The 20946-nt window shown below is 43.0% G+C and overlaps 1 protein-coding gene across 1 annotated transcript in view; it reads left to right on the top strand.

Moving 5' to 3' along the window:
• BTBD8 (BTB domain containing 8) overlaps positions 1-20946 on the top strand; it is a 172865-nt gene that overhangs the window by 4526 nt on the left and 147393 nt on the right. Inside the window, exons 2-4 of the mRNA XM_077452921.1 lie at positions 3088-3206; positions 4574-4756; positions 19574-19779. Of these exons, the coding sequence (XP_077309047.1) occupies positions 3097-3206; positions 4574-4756; positions 19574-19779 (499 nt within the window). The 5' untranslated portion in view covers positions 3088-3096. The remainder of the gene's footprint in view (positions 1-3087; positions 3207-4573; positions 4757-19573; positions 19780-20946) is intronic.

Here is a 20946-nt window from a genome sequence, read left to right as displayed (position 1 = left end):
GGGGGTGTGTGTGTGTGTACAGGTGACATGTCTGTAGGGGGTGTGTGTGTGTGTACAGGTGACATGTCTGTAGGGGGTGTGTGTGTTTACAGGTGACATGTCTGTAGGGGGTGTGTGTGTGTACAGGTGACATGTCTGTAGGGGGTGTGTGTGTGTACAGGTGACATGTCTGTAGGGGGTGTGTGTGTGTACAGGTGACATGTCTGTAGGGGGTGTGTACAGGTGACATGTCTGTAGGGGGTGTGTACAGGTGACATGTCTGTAGGGGGTGTGTACAGGTGACATGTCTGTAGGGGGTGTGTACAGGTGACATGTCTGTAGGGGGTGTGTACAGGTGACATGTCTGTAGGGGGTGTGTGTGTGTGTGTGTACAGGTGACATGTCTGTAGGGGGTGTGTGTGTGTGTACAGGTGACATGTCTGTAGGCGGTGTGTGTGTGTGTACAGGTGACATGTCTGTAGGCTGTGTGTGTGTGTGTACAGGTGACATGTCTGTAGGCTGTGTGTGTGTGTGTACAGGTGACATGTCTGTAGGCTGTGTGTGTGTGTGTACAGGTGACATGTCTGTAGGCTGTGTGTGTGTGTGTGTACAGGTGACATGTCTGTAGGGGGTGTGTGTGTGTGTGTGTACAGGTGACATGTCTGTAGGGGGTGTGTGTGTGTGTACAGGTGACATGTCTGTAGGGGGTGTGTGTGTGTGTACAGGTGACATGTCTGTAGGCGGTGTGTGTGTGTGTGTACAGGTGACATGTCTGTAGGCTGTGTGTGTGTGTGTACAGGTGACATGTCTGTAGGCGGTGTGTGTGTGTGTACAGGTGACATGTCTGTAGGCGGTGTGTGTGTGTGTACAGGTGACATGTCTGTAGGCTGTGTGTGTGTGTGTGTGTACAGGTGACATGTCTGTAGGCTGTGTGTGTGTGTGTGTACAGGTGACATGTCTGTAGGCTGTGTGTGTGTGTGTGTACAGGTGACATGTCTGTAGGCTGTGTGTGTGTGTGTGTACAGGTGACATGTCTGTAGGCTGTGTGTGTGTGTGTGTACAGGTGACATGTCTGTAGGCTGTGTGTGTGTGTACAGGTGACATGTCTGTAGGCTGTGTGTGTGTGTGTACAGGTGACATGTCTGTAGGCTGTGTGTGTGTGTGTACAGGTGACATGTCTGTAGGCTGTGTGTGTGTGTGTACAGGTGACATGTCTGTAGGCTGTGTGTGTGTGTGTACAGGTGACATGTCTGTAGGCTGTGTGTGTGTGTGTGTGTGTACAGGTGACATGTCTGTAGGGTGTGTGTGTGTGTGTGTGTGTACAGGTGACATGTCTGTAGGGTGTGTGTGTGTGTGTGTACAGGTGACATGTCTGTAGGGTGTGTGTGTGTGTGTACAGGTGACATGTCTGTAGGGTGTGTGTGTGTGTGTACAGGTGACATGTCTGTAGGCTGTGTGTGTGTGTACAGGTGACATGTCTGTAGGCTGTGTGTGTGTGTGTACAGGTGACATGTCTGTAGGCTGTGTGTGTGTGTGTACAGGTGACATGTCTGTAGGCTGTGTGTGTGTGTGTACAGGTGACATGTCTGTAGGCTGTGTGTGTGTGTGTACAGGTGACATGTCTGTAGGCTGTGTGTGTGTGTGTGTGTGTACAGGTGACATGTCTGTAGGGTGTGTGTGTGTGTGTGTGTGTACAGGTGACATGTCTGTAGGGTGTGTGTGTGTGTGTACAGGTGACATGTCTGTAGGGTGTGTGTGTGTGTGTACAGGTGACATGTCTGTAGGCTGTGTGTGTGTGTGTACAGGTGACATGTCTGTAGGCTGTGTGTGTGTGTGTGTACAGGTGACATGTCTGTAGGCTGTGTGTGTGTGTGTACAGGTGACATGTCTGTAGGCTGTGTGTGTGTGTGTACAGGTGACATGTCTGTAGGCTGTGTGTGTGTGTGTGTACAGGTGACATGTCTGTAGGCTGTGTGTGTGTGTGTGTACAGGTGACATGTCTGTAGGCTGTGTGTGTGTGTGTACAGGTGACATGTCTGTAGGCTGTGTGTGTGTGTGTACAGGTGACATGTCTGTAGGCTGTGTGTGTGTGTGTACAGGTGACATGTCTGTAGGCTGTGTGTGTGTGTGTACAGGTGACATGTCTGTAGGCTGTGTGTGTGTGTGTGTGTGTACAGGTGACATGTCTGTAGGCTGTGTGTGTGTGTGTGTGTGTACAGGTGACATGTCTGTAGGCTGTGTGTGTGTGTGTGTGTACAGGTGACATGTCTGTAGGCTGTGTGTGTGTGTGTGTACAGGTGACATGTCTGAAGGCTGTGTGTGTGTGTGTGTGTGTACAGGTGACATGTCTGTAGGCTGTGTGTGTGTGTGTGTACAGGTGACATGTCTGTAGGCTGTGTGTGTGTGTGTGTACAGGTGACATGTCTGTAGGCTGTGTGTGTGTGTGTGTACAGGTGACATGTCTGTAGGCTGTGTGTGTGTGTGTGTACAGGTGACATGTCTGTAGGCTGTGTGTGTGTACAGGTGACATGTCTGTAGGCTGTGTGTGTGTACAGGTGACATGTCTGTAGGCTGTGTGTGTGTGTACAGGTGACATGTCTGTAGGCTGTGTGTGTGTGTACAGGTGACATGTCTGTAGGCTGTGTGTGTGTACAGGTGACATGTCTGTAGGCTGTGTGTGTGTACAGGTGACATGTCTGTAGGCTGTGTGTGTGTACAGGTGACATGTCTGTAGGCTGTGTGTGTGTGTGTGTACAGGTGACATGTCTGTAGGCTGTGTGTGTGTGTGTGTGTGTGTACAGGTGACATGTACTAGAAATCCTATATGTGTAAAGTGCAGTGCAATAACAAATCCTATATACAGGGTTAATGATTGCAAATCTCAGCGTATGAGTAATGAAATGATTCCATATAATTGGATGATAATAGCGGTATAATAGTGCATTAGCTCTGAATTGTCTATAGTGTGTGTGTGTGTGTGTGTGTGTGTGTGCGCACGTCATTGTCGGGTGTGAGGGGCGCATGTGTGTGTTCAGGTGACATTGTCTGTAGACTGGTGATGAATGGTGTCTCTGGAATTTCTGCTTGTCTAATGTCTTCTTCCTGCAGACTCTGGATATGGCATCTGCTGCCCAGGGAGAGCTGAAGAGCTTCCGTGCCAAGGAGGGAGCTGAGCGACGCAGACTTAGAGATCTCCTTTGTGACCAGCTCAGCAGAGATCTGCTCAGGTAATGTGCACATAGATGTTCTATGGACCTGGTGTCTGCAGAGAGCCTTGACACAGCTCAGCCTCTGCTAGCATCAAAGTAATTACTCATACACATGCGGGTGTTCAGCATATTTCTGCAGCCAGGACTCACATGTTGGTGTACTACCTGTACAAATCAATGACAAGCTGTCAGATACTGGCATATACAGGGATGGATGAGTGCCACTGGACGGGATCTGTCAGCTTGTCATTGATTTTGTACAGGTTGCATCTTTACATCAACATCCTAGGAATAGAAACTGGTTTCTTGTACACAGACCTGGCTCCTGAAGTTTCTGGGAGGTGCATCACCTCGTTGCTCCTCTTGGACCCTTGAAATCCCACGTGAATGGATTGGGGAGCCATCTCTCAGAAGTTTAAGTGCCCAGCTATCCCAGGAGGTAGTGAAGAGGCCCGTTGACCTCACCCATCCCTTCTGGAAGCTGGGCTCAAGGTTACATACGGTCACCAGTTAGTATCCCTGATCATTGCTACACCAGTCATATGATGACACTGTACTGCACTGGTGACCGTATTTAAAAAAAAAAAAAAAAAGTTATTTAATTTCTTAATTTTCAAAACCATTGTGACAAAAAAATTACAATTTCAAAACACTTGCCATGCCTCTTACTGAACACCTCAGACTGCCTACTTTCCAAAAAGGGGTCATTTGGAGGGTATTTTGTTCTGGCATTTTTGGGCCTCGCAATACAATGGGTGCTCAAAATCTGAAAATCTGACTTGTATCTTAGTGAAGACTTCTGGGAAATTCAGTTTGCCAATCACACAAGCAGGAAATTACATTTCTGGGGGCATTCTGTAAACCACCTGTGTATGGAATACCTCCAGGTAGCCATATTGCATTTTGCAGAAAATTACAGTGCTGCAGATTGAAAAGTAAAGGTATTTTTTATAAATGTTCAATTACAATATGACTTGTGCTGCAATTGCATATGCTATATTTTTATTTTGATTCCCCCCCCCCCCCCCAAAAAAAAAAGTGGAGGTGCCCTTTAAAACTGGGTCAGTCTCATTTATTACACTATTGTGTTAATTTGTGTGACAGTCCTTTTTTGAATGGCACAAAAACCTCCATCTCCTCGTCTTCATAACATGGGGAGATGTGTTTTGTAGTTCAGAGGTAAACTGTGTGGGGCCGATAACAATGCTTGAGATTTCAGTAGAACACGAGAGATTTACAAATTTACTAGATTGCTGGCAGGATTAACCTTTTTTTTTTTTTTTTACTTTATTGAACAGATACATCAAAATGCTTTCAATAGTAGGAGAAACTAATAAAAGTTTAATGTTTATGTACACTTTAACTAGCTTGTTATATTTCTGCAGACTCCTAAATGAAGAAATCCACCCAGATCTCACTCTGTGTGTTGGACAGACAACATTTAAAGTACACAAAGCTGTTCTCTGGGCGAGAGCTCCAAGATTCTATAGGTTCATTTTACAAAAGGCCACAGAAGACACTGTTGCTGTGCAGCACGTGGAACCAACTGAAATAAAAGGCTTTCTAAAGTAAGTTGTACCATTTCAGATTGATTTATTGCTCCATAAAAAGTATATATATACAGTGGTGTGAAAAAGTGTTTGCCCCCTTCCTCATTTCCTGTTCCTTTGCATGTTTGTCACACTTAAGTGTTTCGGAACATCAAACCAATTTAAACAATAGTCAAGGACAACACAAGTAAACACAAAATGCAATTTGTAAATGAAGCTGTTTATTATTAAAGGTGAAAAAAAATCCAAACCATCATGGCCCTGTGTGAAAAAGTGATTGCCCCCCTTGTTAAAACATACTATAACTGTGGTTGTCCACACCTGAGTTCAATTTCTCTAGCCACACCCAGGTCTGATTATTGCCACACCTGTTCACAATCAAGGCATCACTTAAATAGGAGCTGCTTGACACAGTAAGGTCCACCAGAAGATCCTTAAAAGCTACACATCATGCCGAGACCCAAAGAAATTCAGGAACAATTGAGAAAGAAAGTAATTGAGATCTATCAGTCTGGGAATGGTTATAAAGCCATTTCCAAAGCTTTGGGAATCCAGCGAACCACAGTGAGAGCCATTATCCACAAATGGCGAAGACATGGAACAGTGGTGAACCTTCCCAGGAGTGGCCGGCCGCCCAAAATTACCCCAAGAGCGCAGCGACGACTCATCCAAGAGGTCACAAAAGACCCCACAACAACGTCCAAGGAACTGCAGGCCTCACTTGCCTCAGTTAAGGTCAGCGTTCATGCCTCCACCATCAGGAAAAGACTGGGCAAAAATGGCCTGCATGGCAGAGTTCCAAGGAGAAAACCACTGCTGAGCAAAAAGAACATCAAAGCTCGTCTCAATTTCTCCACAACACATCTTGATGATCCCCAAGACTTTTGGGACAACATTCTGTGGACCGATGAGACAAAAGTGGAACTCTTTGGAAGGTGTGTGTCCAAGTATATCTGGCGTAGAAGGAACACTGCATTTCATAAAAAGAACATTATACCAACAGTAAAATATGGTGGTGGTAGTGTGATGGTCTGGGGCTGTTTTGCTGCTTCAGGACCTGGAAGACTTGCCGTGATAAAAGGAACTATGAATTCTGCTGTCTACCAAGAGATCCTGAAGGAGAATGTCCGACCATCTGTTCGTGTACTCAAGCTGAAACGAACTTGGGTTCTGCAGCAGGACAATGATCCTAAACACACCAGCAAGTCCACCACCGAATGGCTGAAGAAAAACAAAATGAAGACTTTGGAGTGGCCTAGCCAAAGTCCTGACCTGAATCCTATTGAGATGTTGTGGTATGACCTTAAAAAGGCCGTTGATGCTCGAAAAACCCTCTAATGTAACTGAATTAGGACAATTCTGCAAAGATGAGTGGGCCAAAATTCCTCCAGGACGCTGTAAAAGCCTCATTGCATGTTATCGCAAACGCTTGGTTGCAGTTGTTGCTGCTAAGGGTGGCCCAACCAGTTATTAGGTTTAGGGGGCAATCACTTTTTCACACAGGGCCATGATGGTTTGGATTTTTTTTCACCTTTAATAATAAACAGCTTCATTTACAAATTGCATTTTGTGTTTACTTGTGTTGTCCTTGACTATTGTTTAAATTGGTTTGATGTTCCGAAACACTTAAGTGTGACAAACATGCAAAGGAACAGGAAATGAGGAAGGGGGCAAACACTTTTTCACACCACTGTGTGTATGTATGTATATATATATATATATATATATATATACGGAAGTTGATGCATATTGTTTATGCACGTTCTTGCTGAACTTCATGGAAACGTTGGAAAATGGCACATTGAAGCTGTATCATTACTTAAAGGATTTGTATTTGTCCATCCAGTTTTGAGATATGCACAGCCTTGCCAAACAACAAAGCTAAGTTGATGACCTTACTTTTCTCATCTGCAGTTACTGCACTCCAGCCTCCTTCCCCCTTTTTGTTATTATTATTATTATTATTATTATTATTATATATATATATATTTTTTTCCCACAGTGAAGGAGTAGCAACAAACTTCTGAGCTCCTGTCATTTTACTCCTTGACACCACATGTATGTACAAAGTACATACATGTGGTGACCTGACATGAGACGTCATCTAGTGGTGGTCTTCTTCAAGATTAAGTAATGCTGGCCTTTTGTTTCTAGGGTTTTGCCATTGTCAGCCTGTGATCCAAGGGTGCATCGATGGCATCCTGGGCTCACAATGTAATAATACCTAGACAAACGCTCACACTTCATACTGTCCCTGTGGGTCTAAGCAACAGAGGACCGACCACCCATGCTGAGGTGATTAAAGAGGGCTTATCACATGACTGTATTGGAGACTCTGAGAATTAAAGATGTGTCTTGGAAATTTTGTTTTCAAAAAGCTTTCCAGCTTTTGTATAGATTTTTTAACGTGGAACTTTAGTCAGACAATGAAATCCTGCTAGTTCACTTCAGTTTGGCCCCTTTTGCAGGTATAGCTATGTAAAACATTAACAATGTGTCCTGCATGGTTTCAAATCCTGTAATACTGTCTCACCCCTGTCTGCTGACAGCCTTACATAGTTAGTCAGGTTCGAAAAAAAGACACGTCTGTGATTGATCCAATCCCACACTCCCATTGAGTGCTTTTGTCATATACCACTTCCTCCCAGCCTGAATATAGATATCAGATATTCCAACCGCTCAGAAGCACAAAACAAGATGACACTTGCTTAGCTGGTCAACATGGACTGCTTTAGGGCTGCAACTAACGATTATTTTCATAATAGATTAGTTGGCCGATTATTGTTTCGATTAATCGGTTAATAACCTTAAAAAAAAAAAAAAAAAAAAAAGTGGGTCAAACTGATGTTCATTTTCAACCACAGTGACGGGTAAATTTAGAAATAATAGAAAACTTCTTAGTCAAAGGAATTTTCAGACAGTGTATGTGGTTTTCGTTCAGATATTACGTTCATTTAAGAAACAAGTTTCATTCAGTGAATGTACAAAGATTTTTCTTCTGAATATTCTCATCTGAAAATTGATCTGTGTAACCAGCACAAGGCTCGGTGCACACCTATGCAGTTTGCTTTTGATCTGTTTCTGCAGTGCTTTTTGCTGTGTGTTTTGATTTTTGCACACGTGATTTTACTGCAATTTGCATTTTTGCATTTTTTTTGGGCAGATTAAAAAACACAAATTGCTGCAAAAATGCATTACATGCTTTTCTGCAGCTTCTCCATTGAAGTATATTGAACCAATAAAGCACTATTTTGCATTAAAAGTCCATGACCCTTTCAGATGTGAACTTGTCCCATAGGAAATCATGTAAATGAACTGTAGTGCATTTTTGCAAAAAGCACCAAAAAACACATAGATGTGAACCAGGTCTAAGACGTTTAGTAACATACCCTTTATGATAGAAAAAGCAGATAATCACTACTAAAAGGGGTTCATTTTTTTTTTTTTTTTTTTTTACTGTAGAACAATGAAAGTAATATTTACAGTAGTGATTATTTGCTATTTTTGTATTATAAAGGGCTCATTTTATTTATTTATTTTTTTCCCATTATGTTACTGGCCGATTAATCGATTATAAAAATAGTAATCGATTAATTTCATAATCGATTCGTTGACGATTAATCGATTAGTTGTTTCAGCCCTAGACTGCTTTATTAGAACCGAACTGCTTTATTAGGATCTGAAGTAACACCACCTCAGGGGTCCCCAGGCATACAGCTCACAAAGAGCACCGTTCCCCCCCAAATGCCAGGGCCCCTAATCGCAAGGCAAGAGGCTCGCATTCTGTCCCCTCCAACAGTCCCGGCTAGGTCTGTCACAACGTCCATTTAGTTCAACCAAAAAAAAAAGAAAAAATCCCAAATACACAATTCTAAACTCACAGTTGTTCCAGAGGAAGGTGGAAAAACCCCAGCAAAGCATGATCCAATTTGCTACAGTGGGGGAAAATACCTTCCTGATCCCCAGAGAGGCAATTGGATATTCCCTCGATCAACTTTACATATAAATGTTAGTACCCAGTTATAATTATGTACACCTAGGAAAGAATCTAGGCCTTATACAGGGAACTTTCACCCCCTTCCTGCTCAGGCCAATTTTGGGTTTCACTGCTGTCGCATTTTGAATGACAATTGCACGATCATGCAACGCTGTGGGGAAAGCCGCCGATAAGCGGCACTTCCGGGTTACCATGTGATCAGCTGTGATTGGACACAGGTGATCACATGATAAAGAGCCTACGTCATAGGCTCTTTACTGGGATCAGGGATGTGGTGTGTCAGAGCAACTCGCCGCACAGCGTGCCTCTGCGCCTTTTCCTACTGGACGACATATGACGCCCAGTCAGGATAATGCAACCACTTTTCGGCCATCGTTCTGCTATATGGCGGGTGGGAAGTGGTTAAAGCAATCTACTCGGTGGCAGAGGGCACCAGAGCATGGCGGGAGGGCCCCCCCCCTCCCGCCACCGATTAAAAATGACTTTTTGGCGAATCCGCCTCAGAGACCACTTTTATCTGAAGTTTTCAGGCATTTTAGTGCTAGAAATAGCACCTTGCAATGAATGGGCAGCACTTCTGAAGCGCCCCACTAGAGGCTGAGAAGCGCCACTAAAACGAGCTGCAATTTACCACTAATGTGCGGGCAGCCCCAGTGTGAAAACTGGTCTTGCAGCCAAGGAAGCTGCTTCTGTTTGATCTGCAACTGCCATGGTGCTGCACACGTGATCAGTTGTGACACCAGCCATTTGATAGTTTGGTTGAGGATAAGCAAATGTGACAGTTAGCAATAAAGAGAAAAGAGGGGTTGGGACTTTATATGAGGCACAAGGCAGTGTGGACCAAGTACCTTCATTCCCTCAATGCTAAATTTAAAATGGGGGAAGGAATTTGGACTGTCACGGACTTTGGGGTGCAGGAGAACCATTGCCTGGAGAACTCTGGGTTTTAATGTGTTAATGTCTTCTTAAGTTATCCAGAGCTGGTCACTAATTGCTTTTGGCTTCTTGCGCAGACGTTGGCGCTATGGGGGAGCCAGACTGTCTAAGGTGGTCATTGTTATGATAATAGGATTAGATCTACTGTCTAAGATGAACTTTGAGGTAATGAGAGAAGCCCTTATCTGATGGTTTTCTGTGTAACTTCAGTCTGTTTCTAAAAATAAAGCAGTTCTGTTTCTGGTGTGCTCTTAAGACTGGTGTTGTCTGGTTTTTGGGGTACTATGGCCAGATACATTGGTCTTGTGTTCCAGGACTTAGGAAGCAGCTTTTGTCGGAAATACCCAACAGGGTGTCCAGGCTCGGTCACAGGGATTTTATATGAAGCATGTAGCCAGGGGGATAACATGAAAATGTGTCTGGCAGGTACATAAGAACCATACAAGTTGCATAGTGATATAATGTATGACAAAAGATACGGTAAATAAAATGTATTTACTACAGAAAATATAGTAACATGATTGTATAACAGCATATTAATGTATTCATATTATAAACATTATATAAACATTATTTAAAATACAATCGTTATGACATGTCTCCACAGTATAAAAACATAACTTTTTATTCGTTGGTATAATCCAGTAAGGTATGATCGATAACATGTTAGTAACAGTCTTGGGATATAAGAAGGGGGCATGTAATAACTTGACGTGTTTCGTGGCTGCAGTCACTCATCAGGAGCAGATGTAAAGGTAGGTGTAGATGCACTTGTGAATCTGGGCACAGGTGCGGAGAGCTGGAAGCTGGCCGCAAGGGTCATCAACCCCGTGAACTGAAGCGTACACCCATGACACAACAGGAGACAGCGATCCCCGGGAATAGTACTTCATGAGTGTTCAAAATGTTGTGCTTTTTAACCACCTCCCGCCCGCCCTATAGCCGAATGACGGCCGTAGAGCAGGCGGGTTCCTTCCCCTGGCCGTCCCTGGACGGCCTTGTGCTCACTTCCGCAATGCGCGCCGCCGGGGGTGCGCATCGCGGAAGTTTTGTATTCGCCGTGTCTCCCGGAGACAGGCAAACACAGATCGCCGTGAACGGCCAATCAAAGCGGCCGTTCACAGCGTGATCGCAGCTGCCAATGGGAGATGATCTCAAATGTAAACATATGAGATCATCTCCCATTGCCGTGTCTCTCCCTCCTCACACAGAGACAGCGTGTGAGGAAGAGGATCTGTAAGTCAGCCCTATTGCCATCTGTCAGCCCCAGTGCCGTCTGTGCCACCTGCCAGCGCCATCCGTCAGCCCCAGTGCCTTCCGTCAGCCCCAGTGCCTTCAGCCCCAGTGCCCCCTGCCAGTGCCACCTGCCAGCACCAGTGCCACCTGCCAGTGCCATCCGTCAGCCCCAGTGCCGCCAGTGCCACCTGCCAGTGCCATCCGTCAGCCCCAGTGCTGTCAGCCAGTGCCATCCGTCAGCCCCAGTGCCACCAGCGCCACCTGCCAGTGCCACCTGCCAGCTGCAGTACCATCTGCCAGCCCCATTTGCCAGAGCAATTAGCCAGTGCCATCTGCCTCCAGTGCCTTCTGCCTCCGGCGCCACCTGCCTCCAGCGCCATCTGTCAGTGCCACGTGTCGTCAGTGCCACGTGGGGTCACTTTGTGGGCATTTTCATTGTCCTGGTGCTCCAGGGCCTTCAAAAATGTAATAGGTGGTTGAGAAATTAAATGTGTAATTTATGCTCCTAGAACACCTGATGGTGCTATTTCAATATTGGGCCTCTGTATGTGGCCAGGCTGTGTAAAAGTCTCACACATTTGGTATCGTAATACTCAGAAGGAGTAGCAGAACGTATTTTGGGGTGTCATTTGTGGTATACACATGCCATGTGAGAGAAATAACCTATTACATTGAAAATTTTGTGAGGGGAAAAAAAAAAATCTTCATTTTGCAAAGAATTGTGGGAAAAAGATGACAACATCAAAAACCTCACCATGCATCTTAGTAAATACCTTGGAATGTCTACTCTAAAAAAGGGGTCATTTGGGGGGGTATTTGTACTTTCCTGACTTGTTCGGGTCACAAGAAATGAGATAGGCCACCAGTACATCAGATGTGATCAATTTTGTGCGATTCGCACCACAGCTTGTAGACTCTCTAACTTTCACAAAGACCAAATAATATCCACTAATTTGGGTTATTTTTTACCAAAGATATGTAGCAGTATAAATTGTGGCCAAAATTTATGAAAAAAAAATTATAATTTGCAAAATTTTATCACAGAAACAAAGAAACATGCGTTTTTTTTTTTTTTTTCAAAATTTTCGGTCTTTTTTCATTTATAGCGCAAAAAATAAAAACCCCAGAGGTGATCAAATACCACCAAAAGAAAGCTCTATTTGTGGGGAAAAAAAGGACACAAAATTCATTTGGGTACAGTGTTGCATGACTGAGTACCGTATTTGCCGGCGTATAAGACGACCCGGCATATAAGACGACCCCCTAAAAACCTGCACAGTTAAAATGTTTTGCCCGTACTCACCGTTTAAGACGACCCCCGATTCCGAGGCTTCCGACGCTTCATATCCTTCTTCTTCGTTCTTGCTGGAGCCATTTCCTTCTTCCTTCTGGTGCTGGAGCCAATCACGGCGAGCAATGTATTCTATTAATGAATACAAAGCCTGCTGGGATTGGCGGAGGCTGTTACATCATCAGCCCGCGCCTCACTCTCAAAGCCAATCGGAGCAGGCTACTGTGTGTAGCCTGCTCGGATTGGCAGAGATTGCTGCTCCAATCCGAGCAGGCTCTGTATTCATTTGAATACATCGCTCACTGGGATTGGTTCAGTGGTATATACTGTATGTAGCCGAAGCTACATACAGTATTACCGGACAGCCAGAAGGCATCCCAGCAGCGGACCCGGCGTATAAGACGACCCCTCCTTTTTTGCTCAGTTTTTTTAAGTGTAAAAGGTCGTCTTATACGCCGGCAAATACGGTAATTGTCATTCAAAGTGTGAGAGCATCAAAAGCTGAAAATTGGTCTGGGCAGGAAGGGGGTTTAAGTGCCCAGTAAGCAAGTGGTTAAGGACAGTTTCCCTGCACAGTATTTATTAAGTAATTTTTAACGAAGATATTTTTAAGATACAAAATCAATTTATATGACAGTCTATACATGTGAAACTTATTCATGGAGACCATACAAAATAGTTACATTTAAAAAGACAAATATTTACATGAAATTAAAACATTGATTGCATCACATGAACACCTTGACAATTAATGTAAACGCCCTCAAAATGGGCGTGTAGTGCCTTGGACATAATATCACCATGATCACTTCTTGGTGGAATCAATAACCTTTCGATAATTGACAATTGAACAGAACGTCTGTATTTCACACATCCAACCTTTACTATACTGCAGGTAAGTAAGTGGTTAACAATGTGAAATAAATTAGACGTTTGTCAATAAAAGTAGAATCTATGCAAAAATACATTTATAATGAAAAATTTAATTTAGAGAAAAATCTAAAAGGCGGTTATTGATTCGGGAGAATGATTTTCAATAATGGAATATTCAATACATCAATATTTAAGAGAACATGCAAGATATAATTAACATGGCATATTTACCCATTCCAAAATGGCTATTAGTGTTGATTGCTGGTTCCCAGGATTTAAGATGGCGGTTCAGGAATTTGATGAATGTTAAAATATGTATTCATGCATGAGTGTAATGCCGCGTACACACGGGCGGACTGTATGGCGTACTTAGTCCATCATACAATCCGACGGACAGTCCGTCATACTTTCGACTGAACGGACTTGACCACACACGGATGCACAAACAGTCCGTCGAAAGCTTGCGCGATGACGTGTACAGCACGTACGACGGGACTAGAAATAGGAAGTCCAATACACAGCAAAGCACCCTTCCGCCGTGTAAATCCTTTCTGAGCATGCGCCATTCTTAGTCTGTCGAACTAGCCTACTGACGAGCAGATTGTCCGCTGAAACCAAAGTACGACGGACAGAATTTCGAAAAATCCGAAATACTTAGTACGCCAGACTGCACGCTGAAAAAGTCCGCTGAAGCCCACACACGAGCGGACTGTCCGCTGAAATGTGTTTCGACGGACTAAGTACGCCATACAGTCCGCCCGTGTGTACGCGGCATTAGTCTGTCTGGGGGTCTCCCAGTGTCCCCCTCCAGGGTGTGTCCCTGAGCTCTCTTTCCTGTCATCATATATATTTATTTATTTATTTTTCTTGCTTCCTAACCACTTCAGCCCCGGACCAATTAACAGCCTAAGGACCAGAGGTCTTTTTACATTTTCGCACTGCACTGCTTTAACTGGTAATTGCGCGGTCATGCAATGTTGTACCCAAACGAAATTTGCGTCCTTTTCTTCCCACAAATAGAGCTTTCTTTTGATGCTATTTGATTGCCTCTGCAATTTTTATTTTTTGCGATATAAATGGAAAAAGACCGAAAATTTTGAGAAAAAAATTATATTTTCTAGTTTTTGTTATAAGAAAAATCGAATAAACTCAATTTTAGTCATACATTTAGGGCAAAATTTATTCAGCCACATGTCTTTAGTAAAAAAATGTCAATAAGCGTATATTTATTGGTTTGCGCAAAAGTTATAGCGTCTACAAACTAGAGTACATTTTCTGGAATTTACACAGCTTTTAATTTACGACTGCCTATCTCATTTCTTGAGGTGCTAAAATGGCAGGGCAGTACAACCCCCCCCCCCCCCAAATGACCCCCAATTTGGAAAGTAGACACCCCAAGGAAGTTGTGGAGAGGCATGTTGAGCCCATTGAATATTTTTTTTTTTTTTTTGTCCCAAGTGATTGAATAATGACACAAAAAAAAAAAAGTTTACAAAAAGTTGTCACTAAATGATATATTGCTCACACATGCCATAGTTGTATGCGGAATTGCACCCCAAAATATATTCTGCTGCTTCTCCTGAGTACGGGGATACCACATATGTGGGACTTTTTGGGAGTCTAGCCGCGTACGGCACCCCGAAAAAACCCAATCACTGCCTTCAGGATTTCTAAGGGTGCAAATTTTTGATTTCACTCCTCACTACCTATCACAGTTTCGAAGGCCATAAAATGCCAAAATAACACAAACCCCCCCCCCCCAAATGACCCCATTTTGGAAAGTAGACACCCCAAGCTATTTACTGAGAGGCATGTTGAGTCCATGAAATATTTTATATTTTGCCACAAGTTGCAGGAATATTACAATTTTTTTTTTTTTTTGCACAAAGTTGTCACTAAATGATATATTGCTCACACATGCTATAGGGATAAGTCAAATTACACCCCAAAATAAATTCTGCTTCTCCCAAGTACGGGGATACCACATGTGGGGGACTTTTTGGGAGCCTAGCCACGTACGGGACCCCGAAAACCAAGCACTGCCAAAAAAAAAACTGTTAGCGATTGCAGGGACCAGGCCTGACTCTGCGATCGCTGCAGTTATGTGTTTAGTGTTTTGTAAGTGACAGTGATCAATCGATACTGCACTTGGGTGGGCTGGGCAGAGGGGCAAAACGCAGGTGCCAGCAGGAATCTGGGCTGATCCCGCTAACAATGTGTTTTTTTTTTTGGAACCCTAAACTGCTGGGGATTCTAGTATAGATCTGATCAGATCAGATATTGATCTGTTCAGATTCTATACCACTACGGGAGGTTTATGCTTTGCACGTGGGTGTTAGCGGTACTGGCACTAACCTAGCGCTGCCTGGGGCGACGCAGACCCTGACCCTAAAACCTAATTAATATCACCCGCCGGGTGATCAGGGGGTTAAACCTTTATTGGGTAATAAATGGTGGGTGCCCTGATGCTATAAAAAGCAAACTAACCAGAGTCACCCGTAACACTTATACGGTGATCACTGGTGAAAGGGTTAACTAGGGGCAATCAGGGGGTTAAAACCATTATTGGGTAGTATATCGGGGTACCTGGCGGAGTACCTTAAATAAAAACAAAAAAAAAAAACTACCTAGCGACACTAATGCAGCGATCAGAAAAATGATCGCTTGGTGACACTGGCAAAAGAGCGTGAAAGGGTTAACTCTAGGGGCAATCAGGGGGTTAAATCTTTATTGGGGGGTGGTAGGGGGGCTACCCTGGACCTAACACTAACAGCCCTGACAGTTTTTACTTTTACAACTGACACTGAATGCAGTGATCAGTAAATAAATTAACACTGCAATCAGTGACACTGTGACTGGGGGGGTTTGTGTACCTATGTGTTAGAGTGGTGTTTGGTGCACTTACTTTTAGTCTTCTCCTCGTAGTCCGGTCAATAACACCGCCTCGAGGAGAATGACATCACTTCCTCCCTGCCTGTGTATACAATACACAGTGGGAGGAAGCTTCTCATTCACCAGGAGTGATCGAGAGGGGATGGCCAGAAACCAACGGCCATCCCCTCATCCCGGATCGCTCCTGAAGCTAAACGGACCGCCGTATCCAGCGGGAGGGGGTCCGATCGGACCCCCCACCCGCTGGAAGACAAGCACATGTACGTGCTTGTGCCTGTACGTGCCATTGCAATGACGTACATTGGCAATACGGCGGTCCTTAAGTGGTTAAATATCCTCTTAAACATTAAGATAATAAAATTATACTAAGGTCTGCCCAAAAGGTATGTCTTCCCTCCTCATTGGCAGGCAGCATGTAATGATTACCTTTCCCAGGAGTCTAATGATTTTAAGGTAATAGCACCTTCAACCACCAGGTGTCTCACATGTGTTTTATCTCTTTTAAGTTAATAATTTTTTATTTCTATAATATGCATTCGTTTTTTATATATGTTCTAACAACAAATATATCTCTAGTGTTCAGGAATGATAGTAACCGCTTAACATCATTTTGAATAATGGCCATTGTATAAAATGGTTATATATATATATATATATATATATATATATATATATATATATATATATATATATATATATATATATATATATATATATATATATATATATATATATATATATATATAATATATTAATAATATCTCTCTCTATTAAATCTTTAGTCCATTTAGAAAGGACACGGGTTAGATATATATCAATCAATATCACATAAAATTATTTATCTGGATAATTCTGATATATCCAATCAATATTTATCTAGACATAGGTTAAATTCTTAGACTGTTATAATCACGATTATGTTTTTCCTAATACTAATTAGTTGCTAAAACACCTACTTATAATCACACTTTCATATATAATTTCTTTATGACAGAATTCTTTAGATCATTAGATACTAAAAATTATAATATCTCTTTTGTGACCTACAAATATCACATATAATTTGAATGACTTATAAAAGATCCATGGGCGCCTGCAGGTAGGGGCAAGGGGGGGGGGGGTCAAGTGCCCCCCTGGAATCAGGAATCGGATCTTAAATTGAGCAGAGTTGCGTAGCTATGGGGGTGCGGGCTGCCCTCACCCGCGTGCCACCCGCCAGTGGGGTAACACCATCAAGGTGCTGTCAAGCCCCCCATTAATATAGTGGGACTTTGGCTCTTTTCCCTGCTCAGTCCAGCAGAACTCTGCGGCGTTGACAGGCGAGCTGTGGGCTGTCAGAGGTTTCCCCCGCTCGTCCCTCATTTCTCCTGTAAGGGAGAAGAGATGGTGGCTCTCACCAGGTTCCCCGCCCAGCTTCCTGACCACTCCTTCCCTACTGGCCATAACTGAGGGCCAATCGAAGGACACTAGAAGAGAGCATCATGAGACATGTAGTCCCAAAGATTGGCGGCCCCATTTTCCACAGGGAGGAGGCTACAGCTCTATCAAGAGAGAGACTGCAGCCTGGAAAAAAAAATGGAAAAAAGTTGAGGGAGAGTGCTACAGGGCAAAGAATGAGGCGTGTGCTGGGCGGAAGCCAGAGAGAGCCACACTGCCCAGCGCCACCAGAGAGCGAGCCACACTGCCCAGCATCGCCAAGTTCTGCGGACGCCCATGAAAAAATCATAGGTACTTTTTGAAATATTTCTGACTTGCATATCCCTCTAACACCATGTTTTGAGATGGACTTTGAGCAGTCTAATAAATGTTTAGATAACTTAGCTGTGTCCTCAAGTCCCTAAAAATTCACACAATAGGTTTTGTTGGACAAGGTGTCAGCTATTGAATTTTGTCTAAACAGTCTTTACTTGAGAGCACAATTTTATTTTATTTATTTATTTATTTTTTTCTCTAGTTAAGGGTTATTTCCATGTGATAAATACACATCTTTTTGTTTGACAAGAGTTATCATTGTTCCAGTCTCTTGTTTCAACACAGGGTTTGTAAAAGTTACAGATAACTAATCCCCTGAACATTTGGAAAAACAAAGTGTGAGATCATGTATTTTGCTTTAAAGGTCTCCAAAAGGGTAACGGTTCAATAATATCAAAATTATAGTTCATCCACTTTTTGAGGCCTACTGAAATCTCTCATCTCTGCCAGTGAATATTAAAGAGGAAGTAAACCCTGATGAGTTTACTTCCTCTTTCATTCCCTGCAAAGGCCAAGCATACTGGACTACTATGCATCGCATAGTAGTCCATTATGTGTCACTTACCTGACACAGGAGCCAGCGAAGTCACCGCTGTCCCCTGTAGTCCGGAGCGTCCATCTTCTCGGTGGGGTCTCGCAGCTCCGCCGCTGTCATTCGGCGAAGCCGCAATGACGTCATTCCCGCGCATGCGCACGGGAGCCGACACGCGCGGCAGCTCCGTTGTTGGAAATGCCGCGCTCAGTGCGCCTGCGCACCGCTGTCTACGACGCATGCGCCGTAGACAGCGGTGCCTGTCTTCAGTCAAATATCTCCTAAACCGTATAGGTTTAGGAGATATTTCTTGGACCTACAGGTAAGCCTTAATCTAGGCTTACCTGTAGGTCAAAGTGGTTTGTAAGGGTTTACAACCACTTTAAATGTATTTCTTTATGAATTCACAACAAAAAGTAAAGTGAATCATATCAACATGGCCATCTAAAAATCCTATGTGGTCAGCTGAGATCTTTGCTATTGTGCACTATCTGGATCTCCACTGACCACATAGGATTTTTAGATGGCTATGTTGATATGATTCACTTTACTTTTACGTTTTTGTTACTCTGAAGGAATAGCTGTTGTTTTTGTTTTGTTTTGTTTTTTTGTGTCCATGTCCTGAGTGAACCTGTATGGGAGTAGTTTTATAATTCTCAATCAGCTGCTGCACCTGCAGGGCTCTAAGGGAAATTGTCAGGGTCTGCAACCCTTTTTGTGTGTGTGTGTGTGTGTGTGTGTGTGTGTGTGTGTGTGTGTGCGCGCGAGTGGTGTTTTTTTTTTTTTTTTTCTCTCTTTTGGGATTATCTCGCCAAAAATGTAATTTCTTGTTTCAGAAGATGCTCAAACTCTGATTTGTATCTTAATGTAGACTTCTAAGAAAATCCAGTAAAACCAATCGCACATGTAGAAACATATGACATATCTGGGAGGTGTCTTGTATGCAATCTGTGTACAGAACGCATCCAGGTAGCCATATTGGATTGCATTTTACAAAAAAAATGTACAGAGCTGCAGATTGAAAAGTAAAGTAAATTTTTAATAACATTACATTACAATATATTGTGTAGAAATTCTATAATAATATATAAAACATATTTCTTTGCTTTTTAATAAAAAAAAATATATATATATATATATATATATATATATATATATATATATATATATAATTTATTTATTTTTTTACTTTTAAGTTATGGCCTTTTGATATCCATGTTGCAGTGTGTCCATAATTGCATATTTGTTTAATTTCTCACAAATTCTTTCAGATTGGGACTTTATATTTCCATTCTTTGAGCCTTCATTTATTTTTTTTGTTTAAAGGCTTGTGTACTGCTCCCTCTGGAGTATTAAAGGGACAGAAGACCATATTCTTGAGATCATAAAGGGCCAGTCTATTTCCGATCAGGATAACACTGATGAATGCACTAACTTGCATAGTAGTTCACCTACTGAAGAAAGTACTGATTTTCCCATTAACAAATCTCCAGAGCACAATACACACGCAGAGGAGAACCACAACTGTGAAGGTAAGATGTGAACTCAAATTAACATGTGATGGCATCTGCGTTTCCACACCTGCAGTATGTAATTGCCAGTGCTAACACCTGACATATGCCATAAATGCTTATGTAAAGCACATGTGACACATTGTAAACTTGACATTATCACCAAGTCTGGTGGCATGACAAGGCCGTTTTGCTGTAGAAGGGATTTGGCTTCAATACAGCCAGTAGTGAAAAGCTTGAGCTGTGTGCCCCAAAATATAACCTCGAAGGAGCGTTTTCACAATCTAAAAATTGTTATAACAATCTTCTGCAAAAATGGCTTCCCTAAAAAGTCACCCTTGCAGTGCGGATGCTCTCAGACTACAAAGGTAAAATGCTTTCTGCCTCACATAGGGGGTTATCCTGTATAGATCTGTGCTTATGGAACTCCGTGGCACTGCTTATGGTACACATTGCTGAATATGTTTCGTGCAGTATCTCTGACCACTTGCTCCTGAGAATAGAGGTTTCCATTTCCGGTGTCTCTAGTACTGGATCGTGGAAGGTTAACCCTTTCTGGTTTAATCTCTTGCTGCCCACTGACCCTATACCTGAAGAGATTTGAATTTTTATGCAATATAATAGGTGTACAGCTGCCTCTGGGATGCCCTTAAGGCATATATTTGGTGCCTTATTAAGCAAATTTCCAACACTAAATCTGCCACCTAAAGGGGTGGGAAATATTGGTACTTGGTAAGGCTAGAAAAGCGAAGGAGAGTTTTGTGTTTTATTTTTTTTTCTCCTATGTCAGAAACCCTTCACCTGCCTCAGAACGAAGTTGGTTGGCCATGCAGTCGCTACAACAGCAGGTCGCCCTTACTACTGCTGAAACTAAAAGTTTTTTTTTCATGCAGAAGTACTTTGCAGAAGGGGAAAACACTGGGCATCTGTTGGTGATATCTCTGTCACAGCAGGGAGTACCACATGTTGGGTCCATCCAGAGACTCACAGGGGATACTGTACAGATGTAAATTATATCTTGGGTATTTTCAGTAATTGCTTTAGGGAGCTATTTGCCTCTAAAATTAATCCCACAGAGGACGAACTAGTGCAGTTCTTGAACCAATATACCCTCCCGTCGCTGTCAAAATGGGGTTTCAAAAATCTTGAATTTGCCCATAACAATTAAGGAACTTGCTGAAGCGGTGG

The sequence above is a fragment of the Lithobates pipiens genome, unplaced genomic scaffold (assembly GCF_037356315.1).
Source record: "Lithobates pipiens isolate NorthernLeopardFrog02 unplaced genomic scaffold, aLitPip1_a1.2 Scaffold_23, whole genome shotgun sequence".
In the NCBI taxonomy this organism is placed as follows: Eukaryota; Metazoa; Chordata; class Amphibia; order Anura; family Ranidae; genus Lithobates; species Lithobates pipiens.
The sequence above is the reverse complement of the archived record's forward strand: the minus strand, read 5'-3'. Positions and strand labels throughout refer to the sequence as shown.